The 22,853-nt window shown below is 46.2% G+C and overlaps 4 protein-coding genes across 4 annotated transcripts; 2 read left to right on the forward strand and 2 right to left on the reverse strand.

The window, feature by feature from the left end:
* The first annotated feature begins 148 nt into the window (after positions 1 to 148).
* LOC121453566 (dead end protein homolog 1-like) lies at positions 149 to 2,259 on the forward strand. The gene is made up of 3 exons (XM_041660432.1): positions 149 to 166; positions 597 to 963; positions 1,640 to 2,259. The coding sequence occupies exons 1-3, from the start codon at positions 149 to 151 to the stop codon at positions 2,086 to 2,088; spliced, it is 834 nt and encodes a 277-aa protein (XP_041516366.1). The 3' UTR covers positions 2,089 to 2,259.
* A 107-nt stretch (positions 2,260 to 2,366) lies between these two features.
* Positions 2,367 to 6,266, reverse strand: LOC121453254 (WD repeat-containing protein 55). Its single transcript, XM_041659847.1, has 7 exons — positions 6,019 to 6,266; positions 4,060 to 4,160; positions 3,889 to 3,976; positions 3,614 to 3,793; positions 3,412 to 3,511; positions 3,151 to 3,320; positions 2,367 to 3,071 (listed from the first exon to the last, which is right to left on the reverse strand). The coding sequence occupies exons 1-7, from the start codon at positions 6,210 to 6,212 to the stop codon at positions 2,747 to 2,749; spliced, it is 1,158 nt and encodes a 385-aa protein (XP_041515781.1). The 5' UTR covers positions 6,213 to 6,266; the 3' UTR covers positions 2,367 to 2,746.
* Positions 6,267 to 8,654: 2,388 nt separating this feature from the next.
* LOC121453387 (protein Red) lies at positions 8,655 to 20,417 on the reverse strand. The gene is made up of 20 exons (XM_041660126.1): positions 20,289 to 20,417; positions 19,388 to 19,454; positions 17,736 to 17,828; positions 16,951 to 17,010; positions 16,474 to 16,641; positions 16,191 to 16,305; positions 15,869 to 15,939; positions 15,724 to 15,770; positions 14,363 to 14,526; positions 13,352 to 13,460; positions 12,478 to 12,517; positions 12,127 to 12,352; positions 11,859 to 11,877; positions 11,018 to 11,096; positions 10,586 to 10,666; positions 10,342 to 10,399; positions 9,453 to 9,541; positions 9,176 to 9,284; positions 8,974 to 9,008; positions 8,655 to 8,886 (listed from the first exon to the last, which is right to left on the reverse strand). The coding sequence occupies exons 1-20, from the start codon at positions 20,302 to 20,304 to the stop codon at positions 8,859 to 8,861; spliced, it is 1,674 nt and encodes a 557-aa protein (XP_041516060.1). The 5' UTR covers positions 20,305 to 20,417; the 3' UTR covers positions 8,655 to 8,858.
* A 119-nt stretch (positions 20,418 to 20,536) lies between these two features.
* On the forward strand, positions 20,537 to 22,841 carry LOC121453388 (NADH dehydrogenase [ubiquinone] 1 alpha subcomplex subunit 2). The gene is made up of 3 exons (XM_041660127.1): positions 20,537 to 20,696; positions 20,817 to 20,923; positions 22,645 to 22,841. Exons 1-3 carry the CDS (start codon positions 20,596 to 20,598, stop codon positions 22,731 to 22,733), a joined length of 297 nt encoding a protein of 98 aa, XP_041516061.1. The 5' UTR covers positions 20,537 to 20,595; the 3' UTR covers positions 22,734 to 22,841.
* The last annotated feature ends 12 nt before the right edge of the window (positions 22,842 to 22,853 follow it).

Consider the following 22,853-nt stretch of genomic DNA (forward strand, 5'->3'; position numbering starts at 1 on the left):
TGGGACCGCTGGTGATGCGTCATTTCAACCTACCTCTTTCCACCCCAGCAATGGTGCGAGAGGGTGAATCCAGAGAACAAGGCAGCCCTGGAGGCGTGGGTAAGAGAGACTGGCATCCGCCTGGTTCAGGTCAACGGGCAAAGAAAGTATGGCGGGCCACCCCCAGGTATGGTAGCCCCACCCCCTGTGTCTCTACACCAGCCTCGGGTCACTCTTGTGGGAAGGGCCTGTCCCTAAGCTCCAAAGTCAGAAACCCGAAACTACCTGACTGACAAACCCTCTGTTAGATTCGGGTTTTGTCTGGCTTCCCTTGCCACTCTCCCACTCAGTGCCAGCCTGGTTGTTTATGCAGCCCAGTGGCCCCATTATGCTAAGGACCAGGAGCCAGAAGGGTGTCAATATTTCTAGATGATCTTCTCACCCTCCCCAGCTATTTCCTGGGGCTTAGAAATAAAACCATCTCGGTAAACCACAGTACCCCTCCATAATCTCTCCCTCTAGGCTGGGTGGGCAGCCCTCCACCTTCAGGGTCCGAGGTGTTTATTGGACGACTACCCCAGGACGTGTATGAGCACCAGCTGATCCCACTCTTCCAGCGCGTGGGGCGTCTCTACGAGTTCCGCCTAATGATGACCTTCAGTGGCTTGAACCGCGGCTTTGCCTATGCGCGCTACAGCTCACGGCGCGGTGCCCAGGCCGCCATTGCCACTCTGCACAACCACCAGCTGCGCCCTTCTTGCCAGCTTCTGGTGTGCAGAAGCACCGAGAAGTGCGAGCTGACAGTAGACGGGCTGCCACCGAGCTTGAACCGCCACACGCTACTGCTCGCCCTCCAACCTCTGGGTCCCAGCCTGCAGGAGACATTGCTGCTACCCAGCCCTGGGTCGGCGCCCTCTCAGATTGCACTGCTCAAGTTCAGCACACACCGAGCCGCTGCCATGGCCAAAAAGGCCCTGGTAGAAGGTAGGGGTGGAAGCTGCGGGAGGGCGGCTGGCTACTTAAAAGCATATCCCCAAATCTTAGACATGTGTGGAGTTCACAGACTGCCACCATGCAATAGTACTACAGCCACTACTTACCTAAATGTAAGCTACCACTTGTCTACTCCCATACGTTGTATTTTTTTTTTTTTTTTGAGACAGGGTTTCTCCGTGTAGCCTTTGGCTGTCCTGGAACTCGACCAGGCTGGCATCAGACTCACAGATACTCCACCTGCCTCTGCTTCCCAAATTCTTGGATTAAAGGTTTGCGCCACCACCACCTGCTGTTGTATCCTGTGTTAGTCCTTGATGTTTCCCTGTTTTCTCAGAGCTGTAAAGAGTTGAGATGGGCCTGCTTATCTTTGTAGCTCTTGCCCTTCAGCAAATTAAGCAGTGCTGTTTCTGCTTTTGTGATGATGGTGGTTAGGTGAATGAAGCCTGAATGCCCTGTGTTGCCCCAGGGATAACTAGATAGTGGTATTATAGCCCCTTCACAAACACTTGCAGTGAGACTTGGGGAAGCCATTGTCACACCACCAGGAAGTAAAGGCATTAAACACAGCCTGAGGCAAGTCACTTCACAGGCCAACTCCTGCCTGAGTGTCTGTCTCTGGTCCCGGTACTCAGATCTGCCCTTATCTCTTGCCTTTGTCTTGCAGGGCAGTCACGCCTTTGTGGAGAACAGGTGGCTGTCGAGTGGCTCAAGCCAGACCTGAAGCAGCACTTCCGCCAGCAGCTTGCAGGTCCCTCACTGCGACTCCTCCGGCCCAATGGCAGCCCGCAGAGCAGGAACAGGCTAGGGTTCCAAGGGGCTCGGGCCGCCCTGCAGCTGCTGTGTCAGCGAATGAAGCTGGGCAGCCCAGTGTTCCTTACCAAGTGTTTAGGCACAGGGCCCGCTGGCTGGCATCGCTTTTGGTACCAGGTTGTGATCCCTGGACACCCAGTGCCTTTCAGTGGCCTCATTTGGGTTGTGCTGGCCTCTGATTGGCAGGATGGGCATGAGGTGGCCAAGGATGCTGTTTCTGCACAGTTGCTGGAAACACTGAGTGAGTCTAGGACCAGCTTGTGGTCTCCTGGGGCTGAAGCAGGTACCATGGTTAAGCAGTGACCCCTCCCCCTCTTCTCTGCAGGCATTCTAAATGGGTAGGCAGAACCTGTGCCTGTCCCCAGCCCAGCAGGCCTGGGCAGCCACTACTGAATCACAAAGTGACAGGGCCTGGCTACAGCTTCCTTGCTAGGGCAAACCCTGTCACACCTAAGTGCTACTTTAGTTGTGAAGAACTTTGCCATTCCCTATTGAGCCCAGGGTCTGATCTGACCTCTGGCCTAGTATCCTTGGTCAATTCCCAGTTTGACAAGTAACTCACCATACCCACACAAAAGAGCTTACTATGAATCTGTGTTTTTATTTGAGCCAAAGGCCCTTCCACCACTTGTTACTGATTTGGGCTTACCTGGTTTTCTTTTTTTCTACATTGGTTGTATTTATATTAAACCTCTGGTTGGTATACACATGTCTGTCTGTGCTGTCTTGCTGTAACAGAGTTTGTTTTACAGTGGTAAGGTGAGCAAATGCTTTCCCACTTTGGGGTCATGAGTACATAAAACAGAGTATTGGGAACTCCTATTTGGGGACTTGGGGTGTCACTCAGTGGCAGAGCTAAGCTTATACTCAAGATTGTAGGTTCAGTCTACATCAAAACACAAATCTCTTCAGGGCTGTCCCAGAAAACACGGCTCCCTGTCCTGACATTGTCCTCGTGCCCTCAGTCACTGTTGTCATCGCTGTCCTTCGCCACCTCCTCTGGAGCCTTGGCATCCTCCCCATCTTCTCTCAGCCCTGCAAAGAAGTCATCAGTGCTCCAGGCCTTACTGCTCAAGGCACGAAGCGGTCCTCCCTTTTTCTTGCGTCGCCGATAGTCGTCCACAACCACAGTCCGCAGCTGAGTCATGTTCCAAAATTTGAGTCGCTGGTCATGGCCACTACTGGCCAAAAATTGGCCACAATGGGACAGGGCTAGCTCCTCCACAGGCTCCCCAACGTGCTGGCCCACAGTGCCTACCACTCGGTTTGGCAAGATATTCACAGCCCTGAGCAGAGAACAGTGTTAGGTCCTGGCTGGCTTGCCTCTTACTTCCTAAGCCCCAGGGCTGCTCTGGCTTCCCTTACCTGATGGTCCCATCAGTGGAGCCAGTGCACAGCAGGTTCTCGGTGACTGGAACCATGCAGTCAATGGACTCTGCCCTCAGGGCAAAGCGGTCACTTGTGGCCCCAAAACCATTCCAATTGAAGAGGTAGATGGTACCTTCGCTAGATCCACAGGCCACCTTCTTCCCATACTGCAGGTTAACAAGGTAAACCGTGTTTATGGAGCGACTTCACAGTGAACCCCCTGGCATACATACCCCATCCCATCATACCCAGCTGTACTTTCATGAGGGTGACAGAGGTTAGGTCGCCTGACTGAGGCTCTGAGAGTAACTCAAATCGGCGTCTCTTGATGTTGAAGACACCAAGGCAGCCATCCCCACTGTAGAGAACAAACAGATTGAATGGGAAGCTCATAACACAAAGTGGGTACCAAGTGGTCTAGTGGGAGGCAAAGAGCAGGGAGTCAGGTTTAAGGCTGTACCTGGCTGTCAGCAGCAGCTTTTTGGCTGGGTCTAGAGCCATGTCAGCAATGTACTCCTCATGCTGCCGCATATCCATGAGAGGGCCCTCTTTCCGCTGGTCCCAGAGCCGGATACCACCTGTGTCATCCCCAGTGACTAGAACATTCTCATCCACAAGCAGCAGACTGTTAATGGGGGCACTGGAGAAACAAAGAATATGAAGCTGTTCTAATAGAGACCTCTCCGTCCTTACCCCTACCCCTCACATGGTATGCGTATAATTGATTTTTCTTACCTGTGAGCCTTGGAAATTCGTCTTTCCAACTGTCCTCGTTCGACATCTAATACGTGGATTGCTTTGTCCTTAGAGACAGTGACAAGTTCTGGGGGAGAAGGCCCAGCTTACAGTATTGCTCATTGCCATCTAGCCTCTCCCACACGGCTGGCTGCCCTCCCCAGTACTCACTCTGCCCATCCTCTGAGAAGCCCACAGCTCTGCAGGACTTGAGGTGGTGTCCTGAGGACCAGAGTTCCTTGGTTTCGCCCTCCTGACAAGAGTATGAGAAGCTGAAGAAAGGAAGAGAGAGTGAATGCTCCCATACCACACCTGAAAGGCATGGAGCACAAAAATCCAAGCTTCCCATGTAGGTCCAGTGCTTCCAAGACAAAACAGCTTACCATTCTGCTTAGCAATTTTCTTTGTAATAATGGAGATGGAACTCAAGCCTTCACACGTGCTCACTAAAACTCAGCAACTGAGCCACACACCCCCAGCCTGTTTAATCATTTCTCTTTCTTTATGTATATTTTTTCTTTTAGTTATTCTGGTTGGTTGGTTTTGGTTTTTCAAGACAGGGTTTCTCTGTGTACCTGGCTGTCCTGGTACTCACAGACCAGGCTGGTCTTGAACTCAGAGATCCACCTGCCTCTACCTCCCAAGAGCTAGGACTAAAGGTGTGTGCTACCACCAACCAACCCTTTTAGCCTGGAATTTGTAATTCTTTGTCTCATCCTCAAAAGTCCGAGCCTGGGGAAATACTGGGTCTGGACCACTGTGGGGGCCCAGAAATACTTGATTAAACTAATGGCAACCTGGGTGTGTTGATGGAGGCCTATTTTCTTAAGAATTCTTGCCAGGCAGTGGTGGCAGATGCCTTTAATCCCAGCACTCTGAAGGCAGAGGAAGGTGGCTGTCTCTGAGTTGAAGCCAATCTGGTCTACAGTGAGTTCCAGGACAGCCAGGGCTGTTAGACGGGGAGGGGGGGGGGGGGGCGCACGCCTTTACCAAGCACTCCGGAAACAGAGGCAGACAGATCTCTGAGTTTGAGGCCACCCTGGTCTACAGAGCAAGGACGGTCACAGATACTTAGAGAAACTGACTTAAAAACATTGGGGGAAAAATAATCTGAGATTGGAGTCAGGATCCTTTGAGACTATTCTGGGTCATAGTGAGATCTGTCTCAAAGAAAAATAACTGAGCAGGGCTGTGGTGGCGCACGCCTTTAATCCCAGCACTCGGGAGGCAGAGACAGGCAGATATCTGTGAGTTCGAGGCCAGCCTGGTCTACAAGAGCTAGTTCCAGGACAGGAACCAAAGCTACAAAGAAGCCCTGTCTCGAAGAAAAAAAAAAAAAAAAAAAAAAGAAAGAAAGAAATAAAAAAAGAAAAACTACTGACAGAAATCCAGTCCCAGGGCTGGAGAGATGGCTCAGTGGTTAAGAGCATTGCCTGCTCTTCCAGAGGTCCTGAGTTCGATTCCCAGCAACCACATGGTGGCTCACAACCATCTGTAAAGAGGTCTGGCGCCCTCTTCTGGCCTTCAGGAATACACACAGAATATTGTATACATAATAAATAAATAAATAAATAAATAAATCCAGTCCCAGAAGTTGCAAAGGTCATATCAGAGTCCACAGAAGCTAGAGAAGGGCACAGTTAATTACTATATATTTTTACCAATGTCACCGTACTGACAACTTAAAATAGAGGTGGAGGGCTGGGAAGATGGTTCAATGGATAAAGTGCTTGCCTCCAGCCTTGGGATCCCCAAAACCTATTTAAAAGTTGGATAGAATTGTGGCCAACTCTATTCCCAGCATTTAGGAAGCAGAGATGGGACCCCTGAGGCAAGCTGGCTAGCTAGTTAAGACTAGCCAAGATCGTCGAGCTCCAGGCTCAACAAGACACCTTGCCTAAAAATAAAATAATAAAATAATAAAAGATGGAGAGGGACGTGGAAAGATAAACTGGAATCAATGTGAGGCCTCCACAAGCACACTTGCTGAATGTTACTGAACGAGTCGGGCCGTCAGTGTCTCGTAAAATGTTTTCCCGCCACACTCTCTACCCTCACCTCCATCCCAGAAGAGCTTTAAGACCCTGGAGCCCACGCGCCCACCACACCTCCGCCCTACACCCCACTCACACGAACACGTCCCCGTCTACGTCCCCTGCTGCCAGCAGATCGCGGGTGGGATGGAACGCCAGGCCACTGGCTGGGGCTTCCAGCACGATGTCTTCTGGGGTATCACGGATCCGGGGTGCTGCCTTCGTGGAGTCAAGGTCTTCTTCTTCATTGCTAGAGTTCTCTGAGGGACTCTCCTCACACATGCGATCCATAGGACCCACGCGCGCGCCAAGGAGCCAAGCACATCTAATGAGGCGTGGCTTAGGTCGCTCCTTCCGGAAAGAGGCGGGATCGGAAGTGCACAGGGAAGAACGTCAGAAGGGGACGGACCTTTTGCCTCCGGTGGGCGGTGGGAGTGGAGCCGTCGCTACCCTACCCCCCTTTTATTTATTTATTTATTTATTTATTTGTAAATAAAGCTGAGTGAGTTGCAGTTCATTAAAAGTTTCTTTTTTTTAAAGGGCTAAGAAAAAAAGAGCTGAGGAAGAAAGACACTTCAGAAAATACGGTCTTCGTTTCAGAGGATTTCCCCTGCCTCAGTGTTTTCCTGTATAATGAATGCCTGTCACGGCGCGCTGCGTGAACCTTATGGAGTCGGTTTCTCTCCTCCCACCTTTACGTAGGTTCCAGTGATTAAACTCCGATCCTCAACCAGCTGTGCCATCTCCTGCTCCTCCACCCCAGACCTACCTTACCTGACCCACTGGTGGCCTGTGCTTGGGCTAGCTGGCTAGACTGACCTTTGAGACCTGCCCTCCCTCCTAAGCCGCTTTACATATTTGGGAACACCCTAAATTCTACCCTATCCTTCCATCCAATCCTGTCCTAACAGATAGAGGGGGATCCCAATCATTCCTGACTTTGTGAAACCTAAGACCAAGGCTAGGGGCAGGCACATTGCTCAAGAAGGAAAAAGAGTCCATGCAACCCTAAGATAACAGACAGGGATTATTAACAGGAGGCAGCCTTCACACATGCTCAAACAGCTGCCCAGGCCAACATCTTCAGGCCTCCAAAAAAAACAGTGAACAGTCCAGTCTAGTAGTTCGGCTCCTGACCTTTGATGGGCTACCCAGAAAACAAGCATGACAGCTGATGCTCTGAGCATCCCTGTTAACAAAGGTTCCAATAACGAGGTTGCTTTCCATGGCAGTGCGGTAGGCCTTCTAAGGCATGTACTGGATGGTAGCACACTTCTTCGGGGCAGGGAGACAAAGGCAGGTGGATCTCGTGAGACTATCAGGCCAGCCTGATCTGTATACTGAGAAAGGAAAATAATGTGAACATGAGGGACTGGAGAGATGGCTCAGCAGGTAAGAACACTGTCTGCTTTTCCAAAGGGTCTGGGTTCAATCCCATCACCCACATGGCAGTCTACAACTGTCCATAACTCCAGTTCCAGGGGATCTCACACAGACACACATGCAAGCAAAACACCAATCAATGTTGATAAAACAAATTATTGCCAGGGAGTGGTGGTGCACACCTTTAGTCTCAGCACTTGGGGAGGCAGAAAACAGGTAGATCTCCTAGTTGGAGGTCAGCCTGATCTCCAGAGCAAGTTCCAAGACAGTCAGGGCTATACAAAGAAACCCTGTCTTGAAAAACAAAAAAAAAAAAGTGAGCATGAGGTGGGTTTGAAAGAATCATCTATCTGAAGAGGGATTAAAGGGTTAGAGTATTGTAGAAACAATATTAAGCTGGCAGTCAACCCTCAGATCTTGCTTATTGATTCTAGGTATTCATATGAATCATGTCTCTGTGACTGTTTTCCTCATTAGAACTGTGACCGACAACCGTAGGACCATGGCACCATTTGTCTAAAGCCATTCTAGGTACTGATGAAGACAGTCCATTTTCTGCTTAAGCACTATTGGCAAAGCTGGATGCCTCAAAGAGCCCTCTTCTGCAGCTGTGGGTTTAACACAGTGGTAGAGTGCTTGTCTAGCATGCACAGCTGAGTTCGATGTGCAATGCCACCAAAACGAAGATGTCCTTTCCTATCAAGATGAAAATGGTCGAAGTCAATGGCTAAGCTTAGTGACATCCAGCTTCCCTAGGAATTGGTGAACCCACAGATGCTATACTCAGCCAGGAAAAGTGGAGACCCTAATGGACACCAGACCAAAGAGCGGAAAGGAGACCGTTCGCTCACTCCGGGCCTTGACAAACTTCTCAGGGTGAAGGGCACCAACACCTTTTGGACAGGATATACCAGTTTTACCTCAAGGAGTTCCCCATCCCAGCCCCCATCAGTCGTTTAGCCAGCCAGGCCTTGAGTGGAACTCAACAATAATGCTCCCCACTAAGGGTTTAAACTCATAAAAGGCTTTTGTTTCCACAAGTGATTTTTATTAATACAGCTTCACTAAGCTCAATCCTATGCAGCCTTGAAACCAGTCTAGCAGGATGATCTTAGTCCCCAGAGAATCTCCAGTCTCAGACTAGTACCCCAGATAGAACTAAGTCTGGCCATTTAACTTGACATCTCTCTTGCCATCAATGACTCTTCCCTTCCCTCTTGGAAACTGACCTAGCAACATACATTGGGAGAACCTGGCGACCAGTGACAGCTCTGATATGCTAATAGGCACAACTACTGAAACTACCTTCTTCAAGGAACCCTCCAGAAAGAATGCCCAACACAGAAGACAGCGGGTTTAACTAATTTTAATTGAACATGTTGGGCATGGTGCTGCATGCCATTAATCTTAGCACTTGGGAGGCAGATCTATAAACAAAGTTATACAATATACGTTTATAAACATTCGCAAACAAAAACAGTTTGCAACCTTTCTAGGAATTGTAGAAACAAACAGCTGAAAGCACAGCCATGTGGTGACGGTTGGAACTAGAGATTAGTACTTTGGTCTTTTCACTTCAACCCTGAAATCAAAGCAGAAGCAGATCAGCAAAGGATCAGACACTGAAAAATTCCCACCAGGCCCAAAGAGAAAGAGTAATGCTGCTCACCCATCAGCCTCCATCTTCTTCCTCTTCTCAATGATCTGTACAAGAACAGTAGTAGGTTATAATCATCCTCTAATGATTTACACCCACCTAAAGCCCAAAGATGACCTCACTCAACTTCTATGGCTAACCCACCTGTCTGCTCCTGGATCTGTCAGTGTCTCTTCTCTACTGAAACCCCCCACCTAGGAAAGAGTCCACTAACCGCACTTATTTTCTTCCACTGGCGATCAAGCTCTGCCTTATCATTAGTTTCTTTGAAGCGTCTCGTCTTCCGTCCTTCAGACATCTTGATGCCATACTGGAATGCAGCCCTGAAAAGGGTCATTGTCAGAAGAAGGCATTAGAAGTCTCACAGCAGTAGGGAGACGTTCTTAAAGTACCTATCAGGAAACACTGCAGCCAGCTACTGCTTCCTCTAACCCATTTTGGGCTAGTCCACCAAAACGCTACACCCTACTTCTCTGCCCATATTTACTCACTTGGGCAAAGCCTCCTTGTTGTTCATATACTCGCTATATTCCTCCTGAGTATCAAAGTCCCAGCGGCCTAAGGGACCCTTCTTGTTACCCTGTGGTAGAGCAGGTAGGGAGGAAAAGCTATTAGTGGAAATGTAATTTTTTCTGAATAAACCAGATGCCCACAATCCACAATAATGATCCACGAGTATAAATCTTACCCTAATAAATAACATTCCTATAGACTTAGATTATATATATTACTCTGAACATTAAATATATACCTTAATTCTTACAAAAATTCTAAAGTGAGAGTTTTATTTCTCTTTTTATGGTATAGAAACAAAGGCAGTTGTAAACAAGGAAAGAACATGGCAAGGTCACAAAACTAGCAAATGGCAAAGATAAAATTAAACAAGGCTCCAAGACTAAACCATGTTCTTGGGTATGTGGCTCAGCAGTAGAGCACTTGCCCAGCATATGTGAAGTCCTAAGTTTGGTCCCTAGGACAACAGAAAACAAGAAGCTTCTGAGTCTGGGATGCACTCAGTGATACAGTACTTGGCTAGCATGCAAGGGTTCTCCAGCAGTGAAAAATAAGTAAAAATTTCTTTTATCTGGGCATGGCAGTACACACCCATTACTTATAATCTCAGGACTAGAAAAGTGGGGACAAGAGGGGGAGTTTAAAGGCATCCTCAGCTACACATCCAGCCTGGGCTACAAGATCCTCAAAACAAACAACAACAACAACATGTTCTTAACTAATCACTTCAGGAGAGCACTGACTCCTGCAAGTTGTCCTCTGACCTCCACACTCATGCTATGAACACACTAAGTAAATATAAAACAAAAATTAAAAATTACTGATCAAAGGCTGCCAACAACCTTAAATACTCTTTTAACCTCATACCTGGTCCATTTTGCTATAATCTACCTCTTCATCACTATCTACAGCCATGTCATCCATCCTAAAGAGAAACAGAAGTTAACAGATGCTTTAGATCCATATTACTGTATTTCATTCAGAAACCCACCTGATACCCTTCTCAGAACTAAACAGAGAATTCACCCAAGTAGAAAGTGCCCTTAGTTCCCAAGAGGTCAAATTTAAATCTCATAACCACCCCAACTTCCCTTACTTAGAACCCACTTACGTGGCTGGATAACATTCTGCATAACTATTGGACATGCCAAAGAAATCACCCAGCTGCTTCTTGTCTTCTGGCTTCTTCAACATATGCCATGTTAAAGAAAATTCCATCAAATGCAGAAAAATTTGGTCGAGAGGGACCAGAGGCTAGAGGCTTTAACATGAACATTTCAGAAACCAGCTGTGAACTTGAATTGGTTCTCTAGTTGATACAAAGCATGATTTCATCCCAGCCCACACAGCATGAAAGAAAGAGAGCAGACAGGTAAACGGGAACAGAGAAACAACTGGAGCTGGATGAAAAGAAAATATAACCCAGGAACAGCCAGGCATAGAGTGCATGCTATAATCTTGGCACTCAAAAGACAGAGACGCTGTCTCAGTATTAATAAGGAAAAACAATTAAAAACCAGGAAAAAATGTAAATAAAGGATATGATTCAGTGCCTTCCCAACCAGCAGACCCAGCAAATTTTTCATTGATGGACTTGATCAACTCTTTGGCAGACCCAGGTCCTGGAAGAAAAGACAACTCTGCTCAGACTCAAACTAATGCCTTTACAACCTCCTCCCACTAACCTGATTCCAGCTTTAAAAATGTTCTTACAGGGCTCACAAGATAGTTAGCAGGTAAGAACCCTTGCTGCCAACCCCAACAACCTGGGTTCAATTCTAGGAACCAAAGGGTGGAAGGAGAGAACCAACTCCTAGAAATTGACTGGCACATCCAAGTCCAAATAGACACACACATGCATGCACTCACCAAATAAATAAAAGTGGTAGTTTTTTTTTTGGGGGGGGGGTTGTTTTTGATCTATTTTTTAAAGTTTTTGTTTGTACTTGAGGCAGTCTCACTATGTAGGCTAGGATGACCTAGAATTACGGAGTTTAGGCTAGCCTCTAACTCCCAATCTTACCTCAGCCTCCAGAATGCTGGGATTATAGATGAATACAACCACATCTTGCAAATTAAAACATATTTTTAAGGCAAAGGAACCCTTTTATCTATCAAAATTTTAACCAAATTCCAACTAATGCACTACTCTGGTTAACAGTAGGATCTCCAGAATACTGTATACTCAACCTCAGCCTCACCTCAAAGCCTCAGAACTGAAAGAATTAGATGTGAGAGCAAATGTGCCCTGCCTCGTCCATAAATTAAGACATGGTTCTTAAGAGAGCACAAAACTAGGAGGCAGCCCAAATGCTAGAGCAGCAGGGTTCTGCACGGAGAGTAGGCCTGCTAGTGCAGTGTAAGATGCCATTGACACAACCCACCTTTGTCAACATCCATGGGCTGCAAAGAAAACAAAAACTCAAGTTAGTATCATTATGAGGATTTTCTATTCATCTCTCCCTCAAGTCTGAATCGATTCCCTAACCCACTTCTGTTCCATTTCCTAGACGGTTCCCACCCTAGGTTAGTTGGCCCAGTTACTGCTGTGAAGCCACACAGCTGCTGAGAAGGAAAAGTGTCCTGTGCCTGGCTAGAAAGGCATTTCTAGGAGCAGTTTTCACAGTCTGGAATCAAGGTCCCACATCTCACCTCATCATCCACTTTTGGCTTCTCAAAGTAGCTGTGCCTTTTCTTTTCTTCTTCTCGCTCCCGCTCCCGGTCTCGCTCCCGGTCTCGCTCCCGCTCCCGGTCTCGTTCCCGCTCACGGTCTCTGTCCCGTTCCCGATCACGTTCCCGTTCCCGGTATCTCTCCCGCTCCTTGTCCCGAGGTGTCTTGGTTGTGGAGGGAACATAATCCCCAATGTCTTCAAAAATGCTGGAATAAAACAGGTATCACTAATTGCTAAAATTGTACATACTCATGCTGCCATTTCTCCAAAAGGGCCAAAGACAAGAAACACAAATCTTTTGCTCACAGATGCACAGGGCTGTGATACATACTTCATGTCTGCCTCAGGAGGTTTCTTTTCTTCCAGCTTTCCTGCAATATAAAGAGCTTGTCTCAGTGACTTTTTAATTATATACATATATATATAATTATATATATTATAAAAAAGAGAGGCATGGTGGCACACGACTTTAATCCCAGAACTCAGGAGGCAGAGACAGGCAATCTCTGAGTTCAAGGCCAGTTTAGTCTACATATGGAGTTCTAGTGTTGTCAGGACTACAGAGAGAGACCCTGTCTTAAAAAATAAATAAATAAGCCGGGCGGTGGTGGCGCACGCCTTTAATCCCAGCACTCGGGAGGCAGAGGCAGGCGGATCTCTGTGAGTTCGAGGCCAGCCTGGTCTACAAGAGCTAGTTCCAGGACAGGCTCCAAAACCACAGAGAAACCCTGTCTCGAAAAACCAAAAAAAAAAAAAAAATAAATAAATAAATAAATAAATAAATAAATAACAATTTTTATATTATAAGTGTTTGGCCCATATGAATGTCTGTGCACCACAAACATGCTGAGAACACTCAGGCCAGAAGAGGGTGCTGGGTCCTGGGGAACTGGAGTTCCAGATGGTAGTGAGCAACCCTAACAGTGTTGGGAATCAAGCCTGGATGCTCTTTTCTGCTGAGCCTCTCCAGCAGCCTCAGGGCCTTTTAACCATCTGCTGTTTATAATGGACAAAAATTCCCACTCTCCTTGCCACTTCAAACCCAAGCAGTGGGCTCTGAGTGGATCAAGCAGAATTTGGACACACTCATCTTGCCCCAGCGTTCCATTTCATCATTCTCCTTTGTTGTCTAGAAGCTATCCAATGTCTACAAGGTCATCAAATGCCCTCCAAGAGTAAGGTTCCCTTCCCTTCCCATGAGGTACCTTTATCCTTTTTCTTAAGCTTCTTGTTTCGGGTACCCTGCCTCAGGTATGACAAAATCTGGGTGAGCTTGCTGATAACAATGTCATTCGTAGTCAGTGTTGTCTGGGCCTGGAAAAACCCAAAGAAGAAGAAGAATATCGCTCTTAACAGGAACCTCACCAGCTATTATCCATTCACTTAACTCAAGAACAAGTTATACACAGTTGTTAGCTAGGAAGATGACAGGTAAGAAGGTGTATTGAAGGGACGCTCCACACAGATGAAATGGTAGGACAAAAACACTCAAGGAACCCAGAAGAGCTGGAGAACAAATAGGGAGGCATGCTGAAAAAGGCTACAAAGTCCAACTGTTGCAGGGGCTCACAGACTTTCTACACTGAGCCCTAAGAACAAGAAACCACAGAAAACTCCATAGTAGTGAAATAAATATTTGCATTTATAAAACATCATCTTAGTCATGCATAAAATCCATTAATGGAAGCTAGAGTGGAGAGATTCAGGCAATGGGTGTTAAGAGTACAAGGTTTCTTTGGGAGAATGTTCTAAAACTATGGTAGTGGCTATACAATTTGGCGAATATGATAAAATTATTTGAAATAGAAACTAAAAGGGTAGATTATATGGTATGCGAATTGTAACTCAATAAAAACAACACACTAGCTGGGTGGTGGTGGCACAATCCTTTAATCCCAGCACTCGGGAGGCAGAGTCAGGCAGACCTCTGTGAGTTTGAGGCCAGCCTGGTCTATAGAGCGAGTTCTAGGACAGGCTCTGAAGCTACACAAAGAAACCCTGTCGCGAAAAACAAACAAACAAATAAATTGTGGTTTAGACTAGAATATTGCTGGTGGAAAAGAATGGATTCAACTGAAACTGAGATTTAAAAAAAAAAAAAACGAAAGCAAAAACAAAAAAACTGAACAGAACATGAGGATACCATAGGTGAGGAACAGGACAAAGGCAAGGCAGATCTGAAGATTATAACAGGTTCTTAGAACTTAGCTCCTCACCTCCATGGTGGGACAATCAGCCTTGCTGCGGATAAGAGTGGTGGGGATATCCGTGTCTGCATACTCATCATCCAGGTCTACCACATAGGCCATACGGCCTGGTAAGAACAGCTCATTGCGCTCATATGATTTACTCTTGAACAGCATGCGATACACATTGCGGCCTACACAAAAGGAAAGATTAACAAACAGCCAATGAGAAACTTCTACTATTACAGTAGTCATTTATTAATTACCTGTCTGTGCTGGGCACCAGGCCAAGTGCTATCTGTGCTCTGCTACATTAAATCTTCAAGCAACCCTATGCTGTGAGATGGGGATCAGTACTTTATATTGATTAAGAATACTAAAGTTGCCAGGCAGTGGTGGCACACACTTTTAAGCACTCAGGAGGAAGAGGCAGGCAGATTTCTGTGAGTTTGAGGCCAGTCTGGTCTACACAGCTAGTTCCAGGCCATCCAGGGCTACACAAAGAAACCTTGCCTCAAAATAAAATAAAATAAAATAAAAAATTCCACCTGTATCCAGGTCCTCAGTACTGAGATTACAAGAGTATGCCACAACACCCAACTTTTATACATGTGTTCTGAGTATCAATTCAGGTCCTCCTGCCTGTACTTGCAAAAAGAAAAAAAAAAAAAACACTAAATTATCTCTCTAGTCCTCCATACTACATTCTTTATATTTTTACTATTTTATGATCAGCTTTTAAAAAATTAATTTGCCTTATTTACTTATTCTTTTACTTAATATTTATTTGAAATGGGAGTCTCATGCTGCCAAGGCTGACCCAACTCTTGATTATCTTCCCAAATGCTGGAATTATAGGTATGCACCACCATACAATTAGCTAGTTTGGGCTTTCTAAAGCAAAGTCTTGCTATGTACCCAATATTACCTTTAACTATCTCCTGCCTCAGTCATGTGAGTTCTAGGTCTATAAGATTACAGCATCACCTCCAACCTATCCTACCTCCTTTGATGCACACATATTAAATACCTAAAAAGGGCCAGGCAACGGTGGTGCATGCCTTTAACCCCAACACTCGGAAGACAGAGGCAGGAAGATCTCTGTGAGTTCAAGGCCAGCCTGGTCTACAGAGTGAGTTCCAGGATAGGCTCTAAAGTTACACAGAGAAACCCTGTCTCAAAAAAATAAAACAAAAAACAAAAAAACCTGAAAAGGTTTCTGGTCTAAGAGGAGACATTAATGACATGGAAAATAATCCATGTCTGAGTTCTCTAAGAATAATTTGTGAAGAAAAAGCTGGTTTAGGGGCTAAAAGAAGGAAGTTTATCCTAGTGATGTCATATTCCTTACAGTCCACCTGAATGCACTCATTACTACAGAAACTACTCACCAAGTCGTGTTTTAAATTCAATTTTGTTTTCAGGATCCTCATCTTTCCTGAAAACAGAAGAAAAATATGTTGGTGGGGATGCTAAAAGGTGCTCCACCTTGGGTGTCACCCTCTAAACTTCAAGCCCTCACTGCTATTGACTCACTTGGTTTCCTTTTGGGGCTTTTCCATGAGTTCCTCTTCCTCCTTCTCCTTGCTGGCAATCTCAGCACGTACCTAATGAAGATAGGAGGATAGGAGTATACCAAGAGGGAAGTGAGGAAGCTGGGCCTTAATCACACCAGGGTCATCAAAAAAGACATCCCCAAGAAATTCAGACAAACAAGATGAGCAGCCACTAGTTCTACAGACAGGCCACCTTAATTCTAGTGCCAAACTAGATGGTCTGGACAATCATGTGTCATTCCCCTCACAGAGGTCCAAACATGAGCCTAGTAGCTCTCTTCACCTCTTCAACTAGAACTCACCTTCTGAAGCAAAGCAAAGTCCAAGCCTTTCACCAAATGGGTATGCTCCATATCACCACCCAAGAATTTGGACTCCTGAATCAACTGTCTCCTCTTTTCTGCAGCTGATTTGTCCCTGGAAGCAAGAATAGAAGAGCCTTATTGAAACAGTCCTTTATGAGTGACAAATCCCTTCTGAGATGTCTGGAGCATGCTCTGGAGGAGGGTGAACTGTAAGAAACATTTACAGTGTGAATATGTCCCTGATAGATGAAAACAGGCCTTAGATCACCACAGTACTCACGCCTCAGCAGTGGGGCCCACAGCCCGATAGTTGGCCGTGGTACTAATCAGTTCAGTTTCCTCATAATCTTTGTTCACGCCATCTCTCCGTTCCTTGGCACGGTCCCGGTATTTCTCTGCAAGTTCTCTCTCTCTCTCAATTTCTTGTTGGCGTAGCTTGGCGTAGTAACTGTGACCAGAGAAAGGAATATGTAAGGCTTACCAGCTTGCGTCTCAAGGTCAGCACAACTGCTCCTGTTTTCCTGTAACTTCAAGTAGCTCTCTATGGGAAAGACTATGTTTGTCTTTTAAAACTGTCCATCACCTCCTGAACATCAGAAATTCAGTTTCTTCCACCTCAGGTCTGTAACTGCTACCACCCGCCCTTTCAGAGCTACACTTTCCCATCGGGAAACTCTGTTACTATACAACTCCTCTCTTCCTTTCCCCACAAAGAGTATCCACCTGACAAAGCAACCATCTTCTACCATCCCTTTACCTTTTCTTTTTCCTCCTTCGTGCAGCTGGGTCTTCATCCTCATTGTACTCTCTTGGCATCCTAGAAGACACAAAGAAGCTCACTCATAGTAAAATAATGCCCCAGCCCTGAAAACCCGCACAGGACCTGGAGGACATATCAGAGGCTGAAACAGCAGGCTCATAGTCTAAGGCCAGCCTGAACTACACGGTAAATTCCATTCAAGTCTAGACAATGTCTCAAAAAGAGAGAGAGAGAGAGAGGGAGAGAGAGAGAGAGAGAGAAGTCATAGTGATGGCACACACCTCTGAGCTCAGCACTCAGGAGACAGAGGAAAGCAGATCTCCATGAGTTCAAGGCCAACCTTGTCTACACAGTGAGTTCTAGGTTAGTCATGGCTACATAGTCAGACCATTCTTAAGTAAAAGAGAAAAAGGAAAACAACACAACATAAAAACCAGTGTTCATCAGGCAGTCACATTATTAATATCTATATCTCTCAAATTTTAAAAAGCATCATATCAAATTGACACTGACATTAGACATCACCTAAAAAAACCTGTTGCAGAGCATGAGTCTGTAAGGTATCAACAGCCCCAGAAATCTGTTCATCTGTACCAGCAGTAACTCTATGACAACTATTCAAGAGGGAACTGTAAGAATCACAGCACCCAAGTCATCACTAAAACTTTGGTCTTTATGAGAAAAAAAATCAAAAGCAGAGACTTTAACAGAGGATTAGCTTTCAAGAACCTACCAAATTCTAGTTCCATAGAAAAGGACAGACAGGAATGAAGAAGACTTACTCATGATGGCGTGACTTAGAAGGCGGTGCAGAAGTAGGTGCAGCCCTTGGGGTCATGAGAAGTTTCCTGAAGTCTTCATTGGTAAGTTTCGATCTTTAAAGAAATTGCAAAGATTTTTAAAATTAGTACCCAAAAGGAAACAGAAAAGAGACCTGCAAATACACAGTTAACGTTACAAAAACAAGAGAAATGCAAATGAAAGCAGATACTCCTCTTCCAACACATTAGTGTTAACTACTAGAAGTTTGATTTTTTTTTATTTTTATTTATTTATTTACAGTATTTTGAGACAAAGTTTCTCTGTGTAGCCCTGGCTGTCCTAGAACTCCCTCTGTAGACCAGGCTGGTCTCAAATTCTGATCCACTTTCCTCTGCTTCCCTAGTGCTGGGATTAAGGGTGTGTGTCACTACCATCCAGCTTAGAAGTTTTATCAAATCAAATGTGAGTGAAATTTGAGAACATGGATACTCTCATACAGTTGCAGAAATGCTGGAATGGGGACTTAATTCTTTACTAAACTGGGAATACAACAAAGGACGAGGCCTAGTCAAAACTGGGACATGCTGGTCATGGTGGCACATGCTGACGAATGCTAGAAACAAGCAAAAGGACTACTAATCTGAAGCAAACCTGGGCTATACCTAAAGGGCAACGGCCTAGCTCATGTATAAGGCCCCAGATTCAATCCTCAGCATTACAAAAAAAAAAGGAATTCTTGGGTTACAGCATGGGAGAACATGCCCTATAATCCCAGCACTTGAAAGAGTGAGACAGGAGAAAGTCTGTCTCAAATAAATAAATAAAAATTTAAAAAAGAAGTAAGATACAGTAGTTCATGCCTGCAATCTCAACACTTAGGGAGACTTGAGGGAGGAGGAATGCCATGAGTTCCATGTCAGTCTAGGATAAAGTGTGAATCTATATCCAAAAAAAAAAGAGGGCTGGGGGGAGAGCTGGGTGAGTAAAGTGCTTGCTGTGTAAGTCTAACAACCTAAGTTCAGGTTTCCAGAACCCATGAACAGCTGGGCACAGGAGTACAAGTGCTGTAACACTGGGCGCTAGTGGCGCCACGCCTTGAATCCCAGCACTCAGGAGGCTCTCTGTGAGTTCAGCCGGATCTCTGTGAGTTCGAGGCCAGCCTGGTCTACAGAGAAAGTTCTAGGATAGGCTCCAAAAGGCTACAGAGAAAACCTGTCTTGAAAAACAAAAAAACCAAACAAACAAAAACATCCAGGTGTCTGTAATCTTAGTGCAACCATTATCAGGAGAAAAAACTAGACTCTCCCAAGTCATAAATTCTCTTCTAATGTAATGTTCTGTAATGTTCCTGATTCGCAAGGTTCACAGAGCTAAAGGGCTAAATGGTCCAGACTTTTTACTTGTCTTTTTTTGGTTCATAATTACAACTTTACTACAAGCAATCATTCTCTGTAACTTACAAAATTAAGCATAACTACATTATCTCGGTAAGGTAAATGAAGTTATGATAAAGCTTTCTGTGAGAAAATAGTTTCAGAACGATGTATAGATTATCGGTTTCCTCCCAATAATTCACCTGCTATGAACTTTTTGACTATTCTTGCCAACAAAATATTCAGAATTCTTTCTGAATAGCTCAACTCAGTCCCTGGTTCAAGGACAAAGTACTCACTGGTGGAAGGAATGAGGATCATCCACATCGTGGCCATCTGGGGCCAATGGATTAGAGAAGGGTTCACCTTTAAAAAAAAAAGAAAGAAATATTGACATTACATTAATCACTCGTTTAATGGGTGAGCTTCCGCGCAGAAACTGGCGATTATAAAAATGAACAAAAGAGAAGATAAGAGGAGCAGCGGTTACGCAGTAAGTGCGGAACTGGAGGACTAGGAGAAGCTCTGTCACCAAAAGCTGGGGTGGTGACCGACACCTGTACACCCAGCACAAGGGAGACTGAGGTGGCAAGACTGCCAAGAGTCCCCGGCCAGTTTGGGCTACACTAGCTAGCTCAAAAGAAACTCAAAAAGACTATCTCAAAGAGAAACAAGCAGAAGGGCTGTCGGTGGTGGCCCGCGCCCTTCACCCCAGCACTTGAGCGGTGGACACATAAGGATCAAGAGTTCGAAACCCCCCTGGGGTTCGAGATTCCGTATCACTTGGGAAAAAAGAAAAAGTTATAAAGACGGGCTTTCCTAAACGAAGTGGAGAGTCGACAACAACAACAAAATTTATTTAAGAGATCGTTCTTAAACTACATGAAAGAACCCAGCATCCGGTAATCCCAACTCTTCGGGACTTTGTGGTTTGCCTGACAGCGAAGCGAGCCCCTCCCCTGCCGTGTCAAATAATCTAACCAAGTCCCCGAACCGAGGCACGGCCACGGTTGACTAAGGCGGGAGCAGGGAGGTGGGGCTGCCTCCCGGATTCAAAACGCTGCTCCTCCACTAAGGAGCGAACCTCGGGGGCAGCTCGGCCGGGCCTCTTCTGGAGACCAGCGGTTGGCGAGGCTCCGACGTACACGACACGTGGCATAAACCCAGAGTCCGGCGGGCACAGAAGAGCAGCAGACTTACTATCTCGCTCCGGCATTTTGGCCGCGGTCTCTCAAAGTCGGCGGTCGTGAAATCGCCTCAACAAAACAACAGCTACAAGCTTCTTCCCACAGTGCACCGCGAACACTGGCCACGGCGTTCTGCGTTCCCGGCTTCCGGCTTCCTCAGCGTCACGCCTCACAGCCTCTACGAAGCCCTCACGTCATTGGCTAAGATTTATCCCGCCCCTCCCTCTGGCATCCAATCGATGGCGGAGATTAGAGGGCCCGCTATTGGTCCGATGGAGGCGGCTGGAAAGTCGTGATTGGGCGCTCCTTTGCTAGCAAAGATGGCAGCCGCCGCTGCGGGCCGAGCGGTCGGGAGCAAGCTCGGGCTCCGTGAGATTCGCATCCACTTATGCCAGCGTTCGCCGGGCAGCCAGGGTGTGAGGTGAGGCGTGGCGTCGGGGGGCGAGCGGGATTCGGAAGCGGGAGTTACGACCTTGACCTTTGGGGGGGAGGGGGGCAGTCCGTGCCCTTAGCACTAGCAGAGGTCTCTCCGGCCCTGCAGGGATTTCATCCAGCAACGGTACGTGGAGCTGAAGAAGGCGCACCCCAGCCTGCCCATTCTAATCCGCGAATGTTCGGAGGTGCAACCCAAGCTCTGGGCCCGCTACGGTGAGTACTGGTCGCTAGAAGCAGGGACCCGGGTCGCAGAATTTGGGTTAGACAAGAGGACTGAGGGACATAAACTCGAACTTCTCCTGGTGATGAAATTCACCTAGTTGTGTGATGGGATTTTTGTTTTTTCGAGACAAGGTTTCTCTGTAGCTTTGGAGCCTGACCTACAACTCGCTTTGTAGACCAGTCTGGCCTCCAGCTCAAAGAGATCCACCTGCCTCTGCCTCCCAAGTGCTGGGATTAAAGGCGTGCGCCAGTACCATCTGGCTTTTTATTCCTGTATTCCTGGCAGTGAATATATGGAGCCTGGCTGGGTCTAGGGTAAGAACCAGTAGTTTTTGCAATTCACAATGAACTTAAGGTTAAAAAACAAAAATGCTCTTCATGACAATGTATGTCCTTCCAAATTATGCCACGAATTACGCCTTAGTCGGTGCAAATTTAGGGACTGAAAATCTCAGTAACATTGAGCACTTCATGCCTAAGGCTTGTGCTGTGTACTTTTCTTGTATATAAGTTGTTTTTTTTTTTTTTTGATTTTTCGAGACAGGGTTTCTCCGTAGCTTTTGGTTCCTGTCCTGGCACTAGCTCTTTCTAGACCAGGCTGGCCTCGAACTCACAGAGATCCGACTGCCTCTGCCTCCTGAGTGCTGGGATTAAAGGCATGCGCCACCACCGCCCGGCTATAAGTCTTCATTAATATTGTGAATGGGTACTTTTCTTTCATAGTTATTAGAAAATTTAACCTAAACATAGACTCTTATGCAGCTAAACCAGAACATTTTTACATTTTATGCCCCCTCCTTATAGTGTACATGGCTCCCATCATCCCGGTTGCTACTTGCATCTAACCATTTATATTACTGTCTCAAAAAAGGCATTCCTGAACCAGCCTTAAAATCCCAGGTACAGATCCTCCCAGGCAGAGGCAGGAGGATCACAAACTCAAGCCCTGACTGGGAAATTTAGTGAGAGCTTGTCTCAGAATTGTAAAGGTACAAAGAAGGCTAGTGACTGCCTTTCAGTGGGAGGCCCTGGGTTTGATTGTCAGTACTAAAATAAGGCATCCCCTGACCAGTAATAACATTACCTATTTATTACATGGCACTAGTCCAATTCATCACAGTCTGTTACCTTGACACATTGACTACCAGATAGTAGGTAGCTAATACACTAAATGGTGAGATTTTTATCATTTCAACCCTGTCAAAGGACTGTCTGGGGGTGGAGAGAGTCACGTGCTACTACAGATAGCTCGTAACCGAAGACTCTAATACACCAATAAAACGGTTCCTCCTAAGCACACAGGACGGACAAGAGGGACGTTAGCGTGTGGTGTTGCATGTGCATAGCACCACACATTAGCTAAGTGGTCTGTGGCCAGCCAAAAAGTGGACAGTTGGGCAAGGACAGACCCCTGCTCGGTAGTTAATGCCTACAGGGACCTAAAGCATCACTCAGCCCTTTCTCCCCAGGTAAATTCTAGTAGGACCTGGGATTCCAAATAGAGTCACTGGATTAATGCTAAGCACAGCAAAACCTCTTTAAAAGGCAGGGTTGTACCATATAGCCACAGTCCGCCTTGCTATGTAGGCATGAACTACTATGTTCAGCAAGCCATGTCTCTTTCCTTTCTTAGTCTAACAACTTGAAAATAAAGACACTTTCTAATTCTGTGGCCCATTGTGCAGGATATTTATTAAATTACCTTTCCTCAGCTTTTGGCCAAGAGAAGAATGTGTCTCTGAACAACCTGAGTGCTGATGAGGTAACCAGAGCCGTGGAGAATGTGCTGAGCAAAGCCTGAAGTGTCTCCACTGAGGACTGAGCAAGGGCACCAGAACCTGTGCTCTGCTGGACTGAACACAATGTGGAAAAACGTGCTTTTCCGTTCCTTATAAAGCTTATCGCTGTACAGTGTTGCTTC

This window comes from Microtus oregoni, unplaced genomic scaffold, assembly GCF_018167655.1.
Source record: "Microtus oregoni isolate MIOR12 unplaced genomic scaffold, Mior012 000011F_ref0000422, whole genome shotgun sequence".
Taxonomy (NCBI): Eukaryota; Metazoa; Chordata; class Mammalia; order Rodentia; family Cricetidae; genus Microtus; species Microtus oregoni.

Bases quoted from the DNA above. Each gene is read 5' to 3' on its own strand.
- LOC121453566 (XM_041660432.1), top strand. The intron at 964-1,639 runs GTAGGGGTGGAA...TTTGTCTTGCAG, and splicing joins CAAAAAGGCCCTGGTAGAAG to GGCAGTCACGCCTTTGTGGA.
- LOC121453254 (XM_041659847.1), bottom strand. From the start codon at position 6,212: ATGGATCGCATGTGTGAGGAGAGTCCCTCAGAGAACTCTAGCAATGAA. The intron at 3,321-3,411 runs GTACAGCTGGGT...GTTAACCTGCAG, and splicing joins CCTCTGTCACCCTCATGAAA to TATGGGAAGAAGGTGGCCTG. The intron at 3,072-3,150 runs GTAAGGGAAGCC...TTCTCTGCTCAG, and splicing joins TCCACTGATGGGACCATCAG to GGCTGTGAATATCTTGCCAA.
- LOC121453387 (XM_041660126.1), bottom strand. The intron at 17,829-19,387 runs GTGAGTACTTTG...ATTTCTTTAAAG, and splicing joins GATCCTCATTCCTTCCACCA to ATCGAAACTTACCAATGAAG. The intron at 16,306-16,473 runs GTGAGTACTGTG...TCTTGCTTCCAG, and splicing joins GTGGGCCCCACTGCTGAGGC to GGACAAATCAGCTGCAGAAA.
- LOC121453388 (XM_041660127.1), top strand. From the start codon at position 20,596: ATGGCAGCCGCCGCTGCGGGCCGAGCGGTCGGGAGCAAGCTCGGGCTC. The intron at 20,697-20,816 runs GTGAGGCGTGGC...CCGGCCCTGCAG, and splicing joins CCGGGCAGCCAGGGTGTGAG to GGATTTCATCCAGCAACGGT. The intron at 20,924-22,644 runs GTGAGTACTGGT...ACCTTTCCTCAG, and splicing joins CAAGCTCTGGGCCCGCTACG to CTTTTGGCCAAGAGAAGAAT.